We start from the raw sequence: 19,645 nt of genomic DNA, 5'->3' as shown, positions 1-19,645 counted from the left end.
TATCGGACGAAGAACCGTTCTCCCGTTCCACTCCTGCTCCTGGTGAAGTATGCCCGATATCGCAACCACTGATGCATCCGTGTCCAGCACGAACATTCCCTTCTCTGTTGGCATGCCGAGGACCGGTGCCTCGCAAAGTTCACGCTTTCAAATGAAACTTGTGCCTCATCAGTCCAGGTGAACTTTTTGCCCTTGTTTCTCATCAGCCTCTGCATGGGGTATATCTTGTCAGCATACCCCTTGATGAACTCTCGATAATAATTTGCGAATCCCAGAAAACTCATCAGCTGTGTATCTGTTTTAGGTGCCTTCCAGGTCAGCACTGCTTCAACCGCTTCGGGATCTGGTCTCACTCCATGTTTGTCAACCAGGCGGCCCAGATACTTTATGGAATCCCTGAGGATTTCACACTTAGAGGGTTTGCATTTCAGACCCGCCTGCTTCATGCAAGAAAACACCTCCTCCAACCTTTCTATGTGGTCTTCTAAGGTTGGTGTTGCAATCACGACATCATCGACATAACACATAATGAGATTCCCGTATTTCTTAGTGACGCTCGTGAGTGCCTGGGCCATCAGTCGCTGGAATGTGGCCGTCGCGTTGCACAATCCGAATGGCATCCTCTTCCACTGGAACAGTCCCAGCTCACACGCGAAACCTGTTTTCTCTCGATCTTGCTTTCTGAGTGGCACTTGCCAGAATGCTGAGCCCAAATCCAACGTCGTGAAGAACTTAGCGTCTCCCAGCTTGGATAGGCTCTCATCGATGCGGGGAATGGGGTATGCGTCTTTTATAGTCACTGCGTTCAGATAACGGAAATCACAACAAAACCTGAGTTGCCCCCCTTTCTTTTTCGCCATGACCACGCCACAAGCCCATGGGGACTTCGACGGCTCAATCATGTCGTACTCCATTAACATTTCAATTTCCTTCCTACACGCTTCTGACTTATTTGGGGTCATTCTTCTCGCCCCTTCCCTATGAGGTACCGAGCCCTCTTCTATCTCAATCTCGTGCTCTACAAAATTGCAACAACCTATATCGGCCTTATGCTTTGAAAAAACGTCTGCGTTCCAATCTAGCACCGCCCTGAGCGAATCTAGTTCCTTGTCAGATATTTTACCCTTCAGATGTTCTATTTCAGGTAGGACAGGCCTATTCGCTGCTAACTCTGCTTCCGTCGGCCTCTCAGGAAAGTTGGAACAACTAGACAGCCCATCATCTGTTTCCGACTTCATTGAAAACAATTTCCTAGAAGATTTCAATTCAATTACTCTTTTCATTATACATTCTTGGTTCGCATGTAATGGACATTTAGTTACGTCAAACTTCTTCAAGTTCTCCACACTCAGAAAGTCTGTGTTCAGAGGTAAAGCGTAGCCAAGTTTCTTTCCCCTCTGTATTGTCGCTGTTGTTGCTTCTGTGTTCAATAACACACTCACACATAGTCCGCTCTGAGTGAGTGAGAAGCTTCTTCCTAAAATAGCCGAGCTTTTACTGTTTGGATTTGGTACCAGACACACCTGTCTGTCATTGCTGAGTTCATTCAAGTTCCTCATCCTAAACGTTGCTATTACGGCTTGGTTCGGTTTTAATCTAACTTTTCGATCCAGAAAAATCGGCACCTTGGCCTGATTAATTAAGATCTTATTAAGGGGTCTTTTCTCATACTTTCTTTCAGGATCCTTAATCCTAATCAATCCGTCATTGAGATCGATCGTGACGTCAAAGTTGCGAACGAAATCCCTTCCTAGGATGAACTGGTCGGATTCATCCAAATTCTCTACTACTAGGAAGCTCATCCAAAGATGTCTCCCTCCGAGCTGCAGTGAGATGATCGGAGTTCGTCCGGCGACATAGATCGCTCCCTGATTGGCAGCTGCCAACCTGATTTTTGTCGGTATGAGATCCGACCTATCAAAACCCATGTCGGTCCAAGTATTGACTGGCATGACACTAACTACTGCTCCCGTGTCTAGCAGTCCCTTTACTGAAAGTTGTCTGCCTTGCACGTCCAGAACGTGTGCGGCCAGATCTGCCTCGCAACCAATATGCACAGCATCTTGTTCGAGCATCGCGTTGTGTCCGATTCGTCTGACCTTCAGCTCCTCTTGACCAATGTATATCCGGCCAACCTGATCGTTCGCATCAGTTATGTGAGCTTTCGTGTAGATACTGATGCCATCCACGTTCATCAGAATCGGGTAAGGGCCATGGACATCGATATAATGTCCGTCCACTTTCATCAGCCTCGGACCTCCCGTTGTGAGCAGCGCTCGCACTGCCCTGGAGTCCAGTTTGGGATCCTTCTCCTTCAGGTAGTCGGCATAGATGTCCAGGTGGACCAGTATAATCTCGGATGGCTCGCTCAGGTTCTTGACCACCTGGTGCCCTGCAAATGAGATGATAGACATTATTTTGGTCCCTGCCTTCGTCATGCCGAAAGTCTTGCCAGATATAACGTTCAGTTTTAGTCCCTGTCTCTTGGGCTCCTCTTTGTCTTCTACTTTTGTCGCTTTACTCAGGAGATTAAGACTTTCCCGAAGATCTGTGCTCTCCAGCTCCGACCTTACCCATTGCTCCACTTCTTTCGTGGCTAGGTCTTGTTTGACATTCTGCAGAGCTGTCCTTGCCGCCAGGCCGTAATCCACCTTGAGTGGGCTAGACGACTCTGTTTCGAGGTTCGGGGCTACCCCCTCGTCAGGCCATGTCTTAACCTTTTTAGTCGTGAAAGTGCTCGGTGTCGTTTCCTTTCTCCGAGATTCAGCCTCGTTTATCAGACGTGCTCGACTGGCCTTGACACCCGAAAGCGCCTCTTCGTGGCGGGGATGTTTCGCGTCCGCTACTGCGTCCCAAAATTGAGTACAATCCGACTTGAAGTGTCCCTCCAAATTACAGAAGAAACACCTCGGACCATATTTCATGATGAGCCCCCTGACGTACTCCTCATGATCCTCGTCGGTCGCGTCGGCGTCCTCAAGAAAGTGGCCTATGACCTTCATGTTCTGTTTGTATGCAGAACACGCAGAAACGTGATGGTCCATCGAACCACAATTCGCGCACGACCTCCTCTTGTCCATGTCATCGCGAGGTTTGTACCAACTGGAATTCGCACCAGTGTTTGTCCCGCTATAGTTGCCATAATTGCTGTAACGGTTTTGCGCCCTCGGTTTTATGAGTAAATACTCGCGTGACTTCATACGCAAGTCGTCGGGCGTGGGTACCTGGTCAAGCGACAGGGTGAAGTGAGTGGCCAACATCGTCTTCAGCTCCTCACTCCTTACTCCATCCATAAACTTCGAAGCAATCGCCAAGTTTCGCTCGGATATTCTCTCATCCGGATTGCTTCTCCTCCTGAGCAATTCAAGGTCGTCCAAGAATTTATCTATTGATTCTTCATCTCTCTGACGCCTCTTCTCGAACTTCACCATGGCCTGGTGCCCTTGTACTCCAGAGCCGAAACGATTCAGCAGGATGTCGAATATCTTGCGAGCGCTGTCTCTCTCATTGGCTCTTTTCGCCATTACACAATTTAATGCAGTACCCTCCAGGTTGCTCGTCAGCGCGCTGCACTCTTGTTTCTTGGAGAGATTCTCTTCCTCAAAGTGTAACTTCATCACCTCTATCCAAGTATCAATGCAGCCGTCTGACTCGTCTTTATATGACTTCGGCTTTTTCAGTGTTCTTCTTGACCTCTCTCCTCTCTCGGTTGACTTCGAGAGCTTGGTGATGAATGTTTCAAGAGATCTGTTCAGAGGCTCAAACATCGAGGCATACATCGTTGTGTCTTGTGAGACTGTAGTCAGATCTGGTACTGAACTGACTTGTGGCACGGTTGGCAATCTTGTCTCCGGGGTGGCATCTGCCTCCGGTGGGACTGGATTTGTCCAGCCAGGCCTCTGCGGGGCTGCCCTTGGCCGCTCCTTGTTTCTATGTTCGTAGTTCGTTCTCGAGCTTTGCTGGGCTCTGGCACTGTTGCCCGTACCATCTCCAACATTCGCATGGCGTGAGCGCTCCCTTGAGTTGGAATGCTCCTGCCAACTATTCCCATTCAGGATCGCGTCAAGCTTCCGCATCATCAAGTCAGATTTGGCGTCCAACCTCCTTTCCAGGCCAGTCATCGTTTGGGCGTAGGTATTATCATGATCATTCAACAATCGCTCGATCTCTCTTGTCATCCTAGCCTCTCTTTCCTCTGACTCTTTGTTTGCCTGTGCCAGGCTCTCGGCCAGGCATTGATCGGTGTCACGAATCAATTGAGCCTGATCGAACCTCGCCTGCGACCTCACGTGCGTTAGCTCATCTTTCAAATTCTCTCGACCATGGTGAGCTCTCTCGTCAACTTGATCTATCCTCTTAGTCATGTCTCGCCTCAATTCATCCAGGCCATTCATCACACCAGCGAACATATCACTTATGTCACCAGCTGCCCCCAATGGCGGGGTTAGCCCCAGAGAAGACGAGGTCAACTGTGGCTGTAGCCTAGTACTTGATGACGCACCGCCCTTTTGCTTGTGCATAGACGTCATCAGTCTGTCAAACGTTGATGATGCTCCCATCGTTATCCCATCTGACATAGGCCTGGTCGGCGAGGCAGAAGACGCCTCCCTGCTCATGTCGTTCCTTGGGCACGGTGTGAAGTTCACATCCGGATGGGTTATCTCCGGGTAGTCATCACTGGAAGTCAAACCTACAGTTGGTAGTGATGCCATGCGTTCGTCGTACAAGGACTTCCAACTCTTCTTGGCCTTCGAGAACGTCTGCTCTTCACTCGGACTCATACTCGACATCATCGCGTTGTTACTCTGTTTGGCCAAGGATGAGTGTGCACTTGTCAGATGTGAAGGTTCCTTCCTCCATTTATAGCTCTTAGTCTCTGATTTGGACATTCCCCTGTACAACACTTCCTCCCGAGGTTCGACCTCGGAACGCTCCGAGGTCTCCTCTGTCCTCTCGACTTCCTCTCGTTCGAGGACCTCGTCTGGCTCAAAGTCGGGTCGAATGAGCGTTCGCTCCCCTTCGTCAAAGGGATCCACCGGCGTTTCGCTCGCAGGCTCGGCCTCGGCGCTCCGCCCTTGATTGCCATCAAGGTTTTTCTCGCTCCTTAGTTTCATTTCGATCACTGAAAGATCAGGTTGACCTTTAGTCGATTCGTCTTCAGCAAACGCGTCGGAAGCGCTGCTAAACGAGGTTTGGCTACGCCTAGTTCTAAATTTCCGCGTGCTTCCCTTGCTTAGCCTGGGAATTTTAGTAGTCGATCCTAACGAGTCCCTGCGCTGCATAGTTTTGTACAAAATGAAAATATTCGTAATTTGATGGCAACGCAAACGCACCACAAACAAGTTTTAGTTGAATCACTTAACGCTGCCTACTCGATTCCGTCAGTATCTAAATGTCTCTTAGATCTCTCACGACTAAATTAGTGACTCAGCTAAAGTTACACACAGGGTCTACCCAGTATTGATATAATGCTAACTCAACCCGGTTGTATAATATAACAGTATGACTAAGTTTCCACAAGATATAATCGACACACAAAACACAATCGATAATCAGATAAGAATATCCTACAGGTGACAGCGACCTTTTGTCAGTATCAATTTATCGCCACACAATTTATCAAGTCACTGCTTTATTAAAATTAAACAATCTTCGATAAAAAGCAGTGATGATTCAGAAATAGATAAATAAAACTTAGTCTTAAAGAAAAAGACTTCCCCCAATCGGAACGATCCGAAAGAACGAAGCCCAGGACACAGTCTTCTCAAGTGGGTGTGTATTTGCCTAATACACCCACCGAGGTCTTCTTTTGGGTGTCCTGCGATTGCCCGAGCTGTCCTACTAAGTAGCTCAAGGCAACCTCTTGGTCGAAAATTCGTCAAATCTATGAAAAAGCTCTCCCACACTCGGACTGCTCCAAGTGCACGAGAGTAGGGAACAATTCTTCTTCTCAAGTGGGTGTGTATTTGCTTAATACACCCACCGAGGTCTTCCTTTGTTTGTTCCCGGATTGCCCGAACTTTCCTATTAAGTAGCTCAAGGCAACCACTCAACCAAAATCACAATCAAAAACAAATCTTGTTCGGGTACTTCTAATACACCCAATATAGAATCCAAAGTTGATCACGAATTTCCGGGTCAGAATGGGTTCTTATGACCCCGATAAGCACGCCTAATATCCTAATATGATCCTAATTAAATGGATATTTTCCGTTTCCCAAATGGCCACAGAAGGTTTACTCAAGTCTCTTACAAGGAGGGTCGCTAGAAGGTTTAAGACACTCCGGAGGGTTACCTCGGAGGGTACCTCAATCACTCAAGTTACTTAGGAGGGTATCTTAATCACCCAAGTTACTTCGGAGGGTCCCCCTAAATTTACTAACGAGGGTCAATAAGATGCTTAATACGCTCCGGAGGGTCACTTCGGAGGGTACCTCCAAAATTTTCAAATTTTCCGATCTCACTTGGAAGGTTCTCCTACTAGCTTCAAAAAGCGTCAAAATAAGCTAAGGGTTCTAGGGGTAGCTGTTTCAACTTCTTAGGGTGATCTCGTGGAAATTTTCCACTAAGGAGGGTTGCTAAAGGGTTTAGCTGACTCCGGAGGGTCACTTCGGAGGGTTCCCCCAAAATCAAGAAAAAGGGTTAAATCACCGCAGTAAAGCCTCTGAAAGCGGTCTACCTGACTTAAAACTAGGTTGGCTGACACGGTCAACCTTCCCAGTTGAATAAAAAGATGTTTTGATAAAATTTTCTGCCGCTCGGAGGGTTGCCCGTTACTTGGACCCTCCGAACCAACAAATTCTAAAAAATTTTTCTTTTCCGAAATAATCAACCCAAAAACGGTTGCGATTCGGAAATGTGGTCAAAAACGTCGACTTATGGTACCAAAATTATCCCAATCGGATAACTAGTCTTTGAGAAATCGCCAAAAACGCGTTCGTCAAAATGGCCTTTTTCACCACCTGTATAGGATCTGAAAGACTTTTTTCGCAATTCCGGTCGAAAGTGCCTAAAAATACTTGAAATGAGCGTAGTAGCCCTGTACGGCACTGGAATAATGCAAAAAACCGGACCAAAATTGGTTTAGAAACAAAAATTTGGCCAAAAACTATCAAATTTGGACCCTCCGATTCCTTCCTTTTCCAAACCTTAAGTCGTTAGCTCTATCCACGGAGCTACTCGGAGGGTTACCCAAAAATTTCTCTAGTAACCGAGCACGTTATGCTAGCACGCTCCTAACGCAAAAAATTTTATTGCTCTAACTCTAAAAACTCAAAAACTCGATCCCCAAAACAGATTGACAAAATACAGAAAATTATCAAAATTTTGGTCGAAAAATTTTCGATTTCCTAACTTCTACTGAGTCTTTGCTCACGCGGTTTCCTTAGTGAAGGGGATCGAACTACGTAGCTACTCTCTATATAAAAGCTTTTTGCCTATCGGAAAAGCTCGGATATCCGAAAATTTGGGGGTCTACGGTTTGGTCGAAAATTGGTAATTTTCGACCAAAAATGGGTGTTTTTTTGGGTCTAAACAGGAGATAAGTAATATATAATAAGGATAATAATCTATTAATAGTCGTTAATGAATAGTACTATACCCTCCTTTGCACCAAAATATCCGAACTAAGACCCTTAACTCGGAAATTTGTAATCGATGGAGGGTACAATCGGACCGCGCCAATCGTGCCCCCCACCACTTAAGTTTTTATGAAATAGTACCCGAACGATACTAAAATTGCTCCAACGATACCCAACAGTCGTTGTGGATGTTGTCCTTGATGTCCCTGTTGAGTGTGGAACACGTTGATCAGCTTGCCACTCTACCCTCCGGTCACCGGCAAAATCACCATTAACGTGCTTAAACACTCAAATTACACTCGAGGGAGCGTATCCAACCCTTCACCAAAACACACAATCTTTCTATCAGAAACGATATAAATCAATCTGAAACAACAACAAATAGGAAGGTCAGATCACATCTCGTCCGGAAATAACATATAAACTGTCACTTTATGTTTTTTACTGTTTTTGGTCTTTTTTGGATTTTTTTTTTTTTTTACTGTTTTTTGTACTTTTTTGTTTTCAATTAAATTTTTTTTTGGCTTTTTCTTGGTTATACACTATTTTTGTTTGGTTTTACGCTTTCTCTTTAATTGTTTTTGGTCCTGGGACCTCAGGACAAGCGAGCTCTAGATTTCCCACCTAACCCTCCGGCCCCCGGAATTTTCGGTGTTAACTAAGTTAAAAAGCTAAATTGCACTAGACGGAGGGTACGCACCTTCCCCCTAGTACAACAACGGTCATTAAGGCCTCTAACTCGGGCTTACGCCCGGAGCGGAGGGTACGTCGCGGAAACGCTTGCTGATCATGATGGTTTCATGCCTTTAACAGGCCCACCCAGGAGCGCCATAAAAACGTCTATGTAACATTCGCCCAAATATCACACAGCGACGGAGCGTAGAAAAAGTACCTATTAACGACTGGCAGGCGTCAGTTACCTTAATTCTACTCGTTTTTCACCGTCTCGACCTTGCCAGTTGATTTTCTGGTCTGTCTAGGGCAAAGTAAAAAGTTACCATTTTTAGGCCATCAGTCAAACGACTTTTGATCAGCTTTCGTTTGCATGCGAACACAACCACATAGCTGAGTCTCGGATCCTCAGACTACGTGATTGTCATTAAAAACACGGCTCGAACCACCTATTTCTATATGTTTTTGTGCGACAGTTTTATATTAAACCCATTGGAGATGGATTGACCCTTTCCTTTTTCTATCTACTCATGCTCTGAAATATTAAATAATAACGGTGTTAATTAAGATCTAGGACATTACAGCAGCTGTTATAGTCAGTTTACCCAGTCCCTCCACATATAACAGTCTCTGGGGGACCAAGCCTCCGCTCCCGTGATTTTCTTGAGATAACACTCTTATCTCCTATATTTCGTGTCCCGGGAGGGTTCCGTGGTATTTCTCTTCCCCCCACTGAAGCCTCCGTCTCCACAAATATCTGTCGCTAAGGTCCTTATCGTGTGTTCTTGCCACGATAAGAGGCTCAGTGTTTTTCTGTCTCTGATACAACTGTTCTTCACAATCTATATCGTGGTTCTGATTTTCGTCTTTTTTATTCAAAATGGCCGTCTTTTTTCTATTTCTCAGAAATGTTCTTCTTCCGATCGAAATTTTAAAAATAAAAATTCCAGAACATTCTGACCCTCCGTCGCAACACTTTTTTGTTCATAAGGCCTTTAGTCACTTTTTTTTCGGTCGCGGGAAGGTTGTGCTGTGTCATCCGGCAGAATGGCACAATTTTTAACATTTAAGTTTTTTTTGAAATTTTTTGAAAAAATCAGAAAAACCGTCATTTCTCGAAAACTACAAGGATTTGAGAAGTGAAAATTGGAGGCAAGATTCCAAACCCCTGAGAGTACCCTGACAGCACCGAACTACAGGAATTGAGAAATTTATTAAAATTAAATTTTCTAGAAATTTTTGAACAATCTCGAAAATTGCCTATCTCGTAAACTAACAGGATTTGGTTATTAGAATTGCAAAACCTGGGAAATTTCTGACAGTATCCTACTATTGGGTTGCTAGTTTCAAACTTGATGAAATAAACACTGAATTTAAACTAGAGAATTGAAAAAAAACCTTAACCATTGCAATATACAATATAGCTTAAACGTGAAAAAAACTCTGTTAAACATGCAAAAATAAAACGTTGAAAAAGCTTAAACATGGGGAGATAGTGAAGCCTGCATTCAAATATATAATAGATTAACACAATTTATAAAACTAGATCAACAGCTAGAAAATCTAACAAAATCAACGTTTAAAACTAGAAGGTATTCGTTATTGCAGATCACAAATTTCTGTGCTTTTAGCAGTGATGATGAATTGCGCACTTAAAGTCAACTCTTATTGTATAATAACCTTCACTAAAATCATTGTTTTTTTTAAAGTCAATTAAAATGGGCCCTTCCGTCATGCGACGGTACGTGCGCAGGTTGGATAGGGCCGTACCAACGCTATATATATATCGGCAAAATCATGAATTAATCGCGTCGTTTTTAAAGCATGCAGAAAATTGTCAATTAAAATCTACTCTCCTCGATTACATCACAGATAGAATAGTCTATGTTGGATAAATTTTTAAGTTTTTTGCATCCCCTAAGGCAGAGGATTGCACTCCTCAGAAGTGCAAAACTTATTTTTGTTCTTATAAATTTTATTGGGACCGAGTATGATTCGTTCAGTTTTTCGCTTAGTTTCTTTGCTAGTTTCTGGATGGTTTTTGCAGGGAATTTAGTACCGCGAAAAAACTGGTAGTGGTATTGACAGAATCAGGTATTGGTAAGGAAAAATACCAGGTTCTTGGTTTTGGTATTGGTAGTGATCAATACCAATACCTGATTCTGTCAATACCACTACCAGGTTCTTGGTGTTGTGAATTGTCTCAAATCGTCTCGATTTGAACAAAAAAGCTTACTAAAAATAGTATTGAATTCATTACGTTCGTTGTACATATATACAAAAAAAAGAAAATTAAAGGAACTCATGCAAGACATTTCGATCCAAAATGTTTCGTGTTTCAAACGTTTCGTGATTTTGGCTAACACGAGTTTTCAAAGTTTTTTCAAAAGTTTTGAGGTATTGTATCAAAGTATTGAGGTATTGACTGAGTTTGAATTTGGTGTTGGTATCGGTATTGATGATTCAGTTCGGTATTGAATTCCCTGGGTTTTTGTAGAGCCTTGTGCTGCTCCTCCGGTGCACGCCAAAATTGGCGCAATAAAGCCACTGTGTCCACATCCAGAGTTCTTCGTTGTTTGAATTTTAACGTTTTGATACTCTCACGATATTTGTAGGCGTCAGATAAAGTTTTAGGGCACGATTTAGCTTGTGGGTTGAAAGTTTTTACATCGAAAGGTTCGGCTGAATCGGTCTCTCCAGAGTCCATTTGCCTTGATGTCAAGTCGAGCGTCATCTTCAGTAGTGGTTGTTTCATTGAGAAAGCTTTCGCCTTCCAACGATTGAAGTTTCGGCTCTATTTCAACATCATGGCATACTTTGTCCAGGAGTGTCGCAAAGGTATTGCGAATTTCATTGTTATTAGGTGAGTGTATCCACCTTTGGGACAGTGCTGCTGACAATTTTCTCAATTTCATCCATTTTCTTAAATGCTGAAATGGTTAGAAAGCTTAATTCTTTTTCAACTCCTTTTGTGTATGCATTTTGTGGTGATGTTTTAGCTGTTTTGGAAAGCTTTTCAGTTATGGTAGCTGTGTTTTCAACTTCGCTTTCCATGTAATTATCGCATGCTAATGGTATTCCTATATACTATCCAAGGACTCTAAAACCGTCTACCAAAGTAATATTTGTGCCTTCGAAAACTTGTATGGCGCTTTTGGTGTCGGTTTTCCTTTACATTGAGTTGACACTCGGAAGGCTTCACTTTGTGTCCGAAAGCCTTTCCGTGCACGTCTAGTTTGTCCAGTATTGCGCGGAGACTCTTAAGATCACCTGCAGCGCTTTCGTCATCTGCGTCCCATTTTTGGGTGACATTTGGTTTCTGCAGGAGCTCAATCAGTGGGATTATCGCCATTCCGTACATAGCCATTGCGATGGAATCACTTTGCGTTGTGTCGCCTTCGGTAGATGTCAAAACCGTGTTATTGACATATAAACTTGAGGGATGTTTATATGAGTTGGCCAGCGCATGTTGCAGCGCTGGACAAAAAATTTCTACATTTTCATAGCAAGTTCTCCATTGAGCGAGTTGAAGGCATTTTATGCATCAATAAGTAGTATGGCGTCCGTTTCCGGTTTCTCAAACTCGTTCCTCAAGCTGTGGATAGCAATTCGATTCCACATTTCTGGTCTAAGCAGAGTTGGAATTTTTTCCGAGATTCTTAAAGTCTGTTTTACAGATTAGGGGATTGTTTTGCCAAATCTTGCTCTCAGAACCTCGTCTATACCAATGAGCCGTACCCCGGGATTTTTTTCCAGAGGTATCAAGCGACAAGAGTTGTACGCAATTAGTTTTTCATGGGGAAGGACTTTACTTGCTACTGTATAGGATAGCTTTGCAATTGTTTCGCATAGCTCAATGGATGTCTGGTTGAAGTGAGTTACTATCTTTCTCCCTTTGTACGCATCTAGACCTGAATGACCGTGGCTTTCGTGCATTTTCAGGGTTGATTTTCGAACTGTCTCTGCGCTTATTTTTTCGAATATAGAGGGGTGGTATGGCATTGTGTCTTCACTTACATCAGTTATATAGTTTGTACTCGCTGTTTTGGCTCGGGTATGTTTTTCTTTCAGGATACTAAGAACTGTTTTTCCTTCATTCACTTTGTTCAGGTGAAGTACTCATTTTGTTTTCTTGTCTGAAAGGCAGCCAATCGCGGCAGATTTTTTGCCTGTACTAATTAGTGTATCGAATTGCTTGACTTCCTTGTTTTCTGATTTGAACGCCAAATTTGGAGAGCTTTTGCTTCTCTGAAATTTTGTCTAGTAGGCTTTGCTTCCATAAAATTATGCGGCGGCTCAGAGTTTTGGAATTTGATCCGTTGGTTTCTGATTTAGTTTTGGGGAGCAGCAGATGAGAAAGAATCATTGCTGCTTTCATTGCGACGTTAGAATTTGTTGTTACTTCTACTAATGACTACAGCTGCTGGTTCACTATTTCTATGAACTGCAAACCGGGCTTCTTCTTGCTTAGAACTAGGAAGCGCGGTTTCCAGATAGCGAAATTTTTAAATATGTCGTATATTTTAATTTCAAGTTCTTGGTTTCAGTTAACCGAATAGCTTTCCAGGGGTCCAAGGGGGCTGCAGTCATTGCTGGGGGCGCTAGTTTAGATTGTGTTGCGTTGGGCAGTACGTTTGTTTTGGGTGTTACCGGTCATATTTCTTCTTGAGTTGTGAAGGAGCTGGGCTTGTTGGCCTGTTGGTGGAGTTGGACCCTTTTGCAAAGTTCTTGGTGATGCGTTGTATGCAGGAAAACCCATCATAATAAGATTTGCTGCTCTGTAGTCTGCTACATGAGGCATGGCTGTATGCTTTGCAAATTACACACCATATACTTTTTTTTCGGAGGTAGCGGTCTCAAATAGCAGTGCGTTTGATTGGCCATAATTTGGCAGCGAAAATAAACAATTTAGCTGAGCGAACAATAAACTGAAAATTTTCTTGTTATAGAAACAAAAATGAATACCATCCTTACAAATTATAGTAGCATTAAAATTGGCGTTTAGATTGGGGGAAAAAATTCGGATTCTTGAGTGGTAAAATGTGTTTCTAATGGCGAAAGAAAGAATTATTGAGAGCACCAAATTTTCTGTTTATGAAGTGATTTTTTGCAGAGAGGATGGTTTCGGGGATAACAAGCACATTTGGGTTAAGCTTACGAATTACCAATTTTATGAAAAATCTCCAATCATTAGCAAAGTCTGAAACCGTAGATGAGTTATCACTACAGCCAGCTACTATAGCAACACAGTTGAGTTTCTGCGAGGGGTAGCGCGAGACAGTAGCGGCAAGTTCTGGTAAGTTCATTGACAAATACTCACCAGATTGTTCAACAGAGAATCCACTGAATGAATTGTCTCGAAAAAGAGAAAGAACTTAAGCTTCTGTGTTTCACACAAAGGTTTGCAACCGCCAATTGGTGGCTGAGCTGACTTTCTGCACCGGGTTGCAATGTCCAGAGTTGCATATAAAAGACCAGAAACTTAAGTTGACTTCAGAGTATTCTTTGTAGAAGTAACCCCGTATAATTTTGTTAGGTATGGTTTGTTAATTTGTTCGAGGTCGATATTTCCTTTTTTTTTCGTATTATATTCAATAAAAGAATGGTTGTTTTATTAAACATTTTTGTCAGCCTTTCTTGTTCGAGTTTTTGATATCGATGTTAGATCATTTTGTTTTGTTAATAAAAGATCGTCATTGGGTTTCTTATTCAATTTTGTCGTTAGTTTGATGTTGTAGCTGCCTTTCAACATTGATACTAGCACTAACAGATCATGTAGTTTAAAGTAATACGATAATGGAAGCAATCTCAACTCAGTTAGTCTTTGTTTAAATGGGAATGCGTTAAAAATTGTAAATCCAAACGAACGTTTTCGCACATTTTTGAGCATCTTCAGTTTTTAAAAACCTAAACTATCTGTACAAAACGATCAAAGATTGTATAAAGTGTCATACACATCATTTTTTCAAAACTTATAAACTTAACCGATCATAACTTCACAATTATTACTAAAATTATGTAACAATTTCATTCATTTAGTCACCAATTACTGAGACTTTACACCTTTTTTGTTTTTATAATTTCATTTTGTCGCTAATTTCATGCTAATATGTAAGTTAATTCACAATTTTTTGTTTTAGCCGAAATTTTTCGATTCTGGAACTGGAGACTTATTGTCTGCTCCCTACTTCTCAAATCGTCGCTGCCACACTGCCATATATCCTGTCCAACTGGGGTATCCTCTTTTCGGTGTTCCTCAATCCTTGTAGTGAAATGTCGTACCGCCTGGCCAAGATAGATGAATTTGCACACACAACATTTAAGTCTGTACACCACTGTACACACAACACTCAAGTCTGTACAGCAATTTTTTTGCTAATGTCTGACTGCGATTCCCCCAATTTTGAACTATCAAGATGGGTGGTGAATTTCTGCTATAATCACAGCGCTTCTTTTTCTCAACCATCTTCTTTTTGTTTTTGCCCTCCCTGATGATCTTGTCAAGGGCTTGCGATACAACCTAAGACGATCAATTTTTTCGGATATTGATTATCCAACCAATGTTTACGGTCGATTTCCATCGCTTTATCATAAACTTCCCATGTTGTTGTCCAGCGGAAAACCCGGTGAACAGTTCCTTCGATCACAGTTCTCTGGTACTGAAGGGGGGCGCAACTTCTAGAATTAGGTATGGTACCTGTATCTGATGGTTTATTTGTTTTTAGCTCTTATCCAAATTGCCATTTATCCAGATAGTTGCTTTTCTATGAAACGTTCTATTTGTTTACTTTCAGTTTTGTTCGCGAACCAAGCATATCCAATGTAATGATGCAATTAATACATATCCTACGTACGCATTGAGTTTACGGTTTTTAGCAGCAAGAGATAAGATGTTCTTTTTCAGGTAACCATCAACTTGAAAGGATTTCAAACAAAATTGCAGAAACCTAAAAAAAAAAACTGGCTTAATTAAAACTAAACTATTTCCACCAAGTTTTATTATTTCATAAGATGAACGTTACTCGATCGCGTTACTCGCTCAAAATTAAACTAAATCTCAAAACTTTTAAACCCTTTCCTCCCAGGGCAATTTTTCCACAAATTGTTAAAGTCGTTCCGTTCCGTTCTAATCAAGACTGAAGGGGCTTCAAATTTACATATCACTCGACCTAATCCGACAATTAATTGTGGTATCTAATTTTGCGTTGAAAATAACTAAAACACCCGAATACAAAATTCCTCCCCAATTTCATTGATCGGAACAAAAAAAACTTAATCAAAACCCAAGTTGGTATAATTACATAACACATGGGGAGCGATGATCGTCATTTCTAAAAACAGAATTGTATATATCCGACGAAAAACCCTTCTTCGGAACAAGGGCCGATAAACTTGCGCAAACAAGCAAAGGTCAGACGACTCAATTGGTCCTGCAAAAAAACTCAATTTCATGCCCACTTAACAAGATCCAGCTGAGACTAGAACCGAGATCCAAATTTTGAATTTCAAAGAAAATAGATGGTTTTTAAAGCAATTTTGAGAAATTTCCAATTATGATTGACATCTTTAATTTAGAACTAGCGTGTACTGCACCTCCGGTGCTTCGAATTTTTAACAACAGCAAAAAAAATTCTTCGAGTGTACTCTGACAGCACCCAATTACAGGGTTCATTATTAAAAATTTTGCAAAGTTTTTTAATCCAGTTTTTTAAACAAATTTTGAAGAACCATAAAGTTTCGTGAAGTTTTATAAAAGTTCTTTGCAGTCGCAATTGGAAGCAAGATTGCAACTCCTGAGAGTAGCTGCAAATTTTGTAAAGTTTTTCATTCGTTTTTTTTTAATTCAAATTTTGAAAAACCATAAAAATTTATGACATTTTTTTAATATCTAAGTTTGTAATGAATTAAGAAACGTCACATCTGGGAAACTGAAAGCAATTGAGCAGTCGCATTTGGACGCAAGATTTGCAACTCCTGAGAGTACTCTTACAGTACCCAACTACAACGTTGGGAAACTCAAATTTTGATAAACTTCACCTTAAGTTTTCTAAAAGAGCTATTTTTTTTGAAAACCAGAAAAAATTCACATCTCGAAAACTAATAAGAATTGAGCAGTCCTTTTTGATGGCAACATTCGCAATCTCTTAAAGTACATAACTCCAGGGTTGGGAATTTAACTTTAACGAATTATTTTGTTAGATCCTCACTACAGAGATGATAATTTTAAGTTCTCTTGAAATTATCATCACTACAGAGATGATAATTTCAAGAGATGATAATTTCATTTTTTATCTTTAGGTTTTCTGAAAATTTTTGAATTTTGAAAATCATAAAAAACGTCATATCTCGGAAATTACAAGGATTTGAGCAGTCATACTGAAAGGCAACACTCGCAACTTCTGAGAGTACCCTGACAGATCCTCACTACAGAGATAATAATTTCAAGTTTAGCGAAACTTTTTATAATTAAGTTTTCTGAAAAATTTCTATCTCAAAAACTACAATAATTTGAGCAGCCATATTCAGAGGCAAGGTTCGCAACCCCCTGAGAGTACCCTCACAGATTCCAATTAAAGGATTGAGATCTTCAAAGTTTTGAAAAATTTTAACATTTAAGTTTTTTTGAAATTTTTTTGAAAAAATCAGAAAAACCGTCATTTCTCGAAAACTACAAGGATTTGAGAAGTGAAAATTGGAGGCAAGATTCCCAACCCCTGAGAGCACCCTGACAGCACCCAACTACAGGAATTGAGAAATTTATTAAAATTAAATTTTCTAGAAGTTTTTGAACAATCTCGAAAATTGCCTATCTCGTAAACTAACAGGATTTGGTTATTAGAATTGCGAAACCTGGGAAATTTCTGACAGTATCCTACTATTGGGTTATTAGTTTCAAACTTGATGAAATAAACACTGAATTTAAACAAGAGAATTGAAAAAAAACCTTAACCATTGCAATATACAATATAGCTTAAACGTGAAAAAAAACTCTGTTAAACATGCAAAAATAAGACGTTGAAAAAGCTTAAACATGGGGAGATAGTGAATCCTGCATTCAAATATATAGCAGATTAACACAATTTATAAAACTAGATCAACAGCTAAAAAATCTAACAAAATCAACGTTTAAAACTAGAAGGTATTCGTTATTGCAGATCACAAATTTCTGTCTTTTTAGCAGTGATGATGAATTGCGCACTTAAAGTCAACTCTTATTGTATAATAACCTTCACTAAAATCATTGTTTTTTTTTAAAGTCAATTAAAATGGGCCCTGCCGTCATGCGACGGTACGTGCACAGGTTAGATAGGGCCGTACCAACGCAATATACATATATCGGCAAAATCATGAATTAATCGCGTCGATTTTAAAGCATGCAGAAAATTGTCAATTAAAATCTACCCTCCTCGATTATATCACAGATAGAATAGTCTATGTTGGATAAGTTTTTAAGTTTTTTGCATCCCCTAAGGCAGAGAATTGCACTCCTCAGAAGTGCAAAACTTATTTTTGTTCTTATAAATTTTATTGTGACCGAGTATGATTCGTTCAGTTTTTCGCTTAGTTTCTTTGCTAGTTTCTGGATGGTTTTTGCAGGGAAATTAGTACCGCGAAAAAACTGGTAGTGGTATTGACAGAATCAGGTATTGGTAAGGAAAAATACCAGGTTCTTGGTTTTGGTATTGGTAGTGATCAATACCAATACCTGATTCTGTCAATACCACTACCAGGTTCTTGGTGTTGTGAATTGTCTCAAATCGTCTCTATTTGAACAAAAAAGCTTACTAAAAATAGTATTGAATTCATTACGTTCGTTGTACATATATACAAAAAATAGAAAATTAAAGAGAACTCATGCAAGACATTTCGATCCAAAATGTTTCGTGTTTCAAACGTTTCGTGATTTTGGCTAACACGAGTTTTCAAAGTTTTTGCAAAAGTTTCGAGGTATTGTATCAAAGTATTGAGGTATTGACTGAGTTTGAATTTGGTGTTGGTATCGGTATTGATGATTCAGTTCGGTATTGGTATTGAATTCCCTGGGTTTTTGTAGAGCCTGGTGCTGCTCCTCCGGTACACGCCAAAATTGGCGCAACAAAGCCACTGTGTCCACATCCAGAGTTCTTCGTTGTTTGAAATTTAACGTTTTGATACTCTCACGATATTTGTAGGCGTCAGATAAAGTTTAGGGGCACGATTTAGCTTGTGGGTTGAAAGTTTTTACATCGAAAAGGTTCGGCTGAATCGGTCTCTCCAGAGTCCATTTGCCTTGATGTCAAGTCGAGCGTCATCTTCAGTAGTGGTTGTTTCATTGAGAAAGCTTTCGCCTTCCAACGATTGAAGTTTCGGCTCTATTTCAACATCATGGCATACTTTACCCAGGAGTGTCGCAAAGGTATTGCGAATTTCATTGTTATTAGGTGAGTGTATCCACCTTTGGGACAGTGCTGCTGACAATTTTCTCAATTTCATCCATTTTCTTAAATGCTGAAATGGTTAGAAAGCTTAATTCTTTTTCAACTCCTTTTGTGTATGCATTTTGTGGTGATGTTTTAGCTGTTTTGGAAAGCTTTTCAGTTATGGTAGCTGTGTTTTCAACTTCGCTTTCCATGTAATTATCGCATGCTAATGGTATTCCTATATACTATCCAAGGACTCTAAAACCGTCTACCAAAATAAAATTTGTGCCTTCGAAAACTTGTATGGCGCTTTTCCGTCGGTTTTCCTTTACATTGAGTTGACACTCGGAAGGCTTCACTTTGTGTCCGAAAGCCTTTCCGTGCACGTCTAGTTTGTCCAGTATTGCGCGGAGACTCTTAAGATCACCTGCAGCGCTTTCGTCATCTGCGTCCCATTTTTGGGTGAAATTTGGTTTCTGCAGGAGCTCAATCAGTGGGATTATCACCATTCCGTACATAGCCATTGCGATGGAATTACCTTGCGGTGTGTCGCCTTCGGTAGATTTCAAAACCGTGTTATTGACATATAAACTTGAGGGATGTTTATATGAGTTGGCCAGCGCATTTTGCAGCGCTGGACAAAAAATTTCTACATTTTCATAACAAGTTCTCCATTGAGCGAGTTGAAGGCATTTTATGCATCAATAAGTAGTATGGCGTCCGTTTCCGGTTTCTCAAACTCGTTCCTCAAGCTGTGGATAGCAATTCGATTCCACATTTCTGGTCTAAGCAGAGTTGGAATTTTTTCCGAGATTCTTAAGGTCTGTTTTACAGATTAGGTGATTGTTTTGCCAATTATTGCTCTCAGAACCTCGCCTATACCAATGAGCCGTACCCCGGGATTTTTGTCCAGAGGTATCAATTGACAAGAGTTGTACGCAATTAGTTTTTCATGGGGAAGGACTTTACTTGCTACTGTATAGGATAGCTTTG

At 41.1% G+C, this 19,645-nt stretch overlaps 2 protein-coding genes across 3 annotated transcripts in view; both read left to right on the top strand.

Annotated features, from left to right (window-relative positions):
- The window catches only part of LOC134847725 (transient-receptor-potential-like protein), a 37,432-nt gene extending 26,122 nt beyond the window's left edge, over positions 1 to 11,310 (top strand). The window contains exon 2 of the mRNA XM_063864953.1: positions 11,252 to 11,310. Within this exon, the coding sequence (XP_063721023.1) occupies positions 11,252 to 11,310 (59 nt within the window). The remainder of the gene's footprint in view (positions 1 to 11,251) is intronic.
- Positions 1 to 19,645, top strand: part of LOC134840219 (kinesin-like protein KIF9) — a 510,307-nt gene that overhangs the window by 187,153 nt on the left and 303,509 nt on the right. The window lies entirely within an intron of this gene.

This window comes from Symsagittifera roscoffensis, chromosome 1 (assembly GCF_963678635.1).
Source record: "Symsagittifera roscoffensis chromosome 1, txSymRosc1.1, whole genome shotgun sequence".
Taxonomy (NCBI): domain Eukaryota; kingdom Metazoa; phylum Xenacoelomorpha; order Acoela; family Convolutidae; genus Symsagittifera; species Symsagittifera roscoffensis.
The sequence above is the reverse complement of the archived record's forward strand: the minus strand, read 5'-3'. Positions and strand labels throughout refer to the sequence as shown.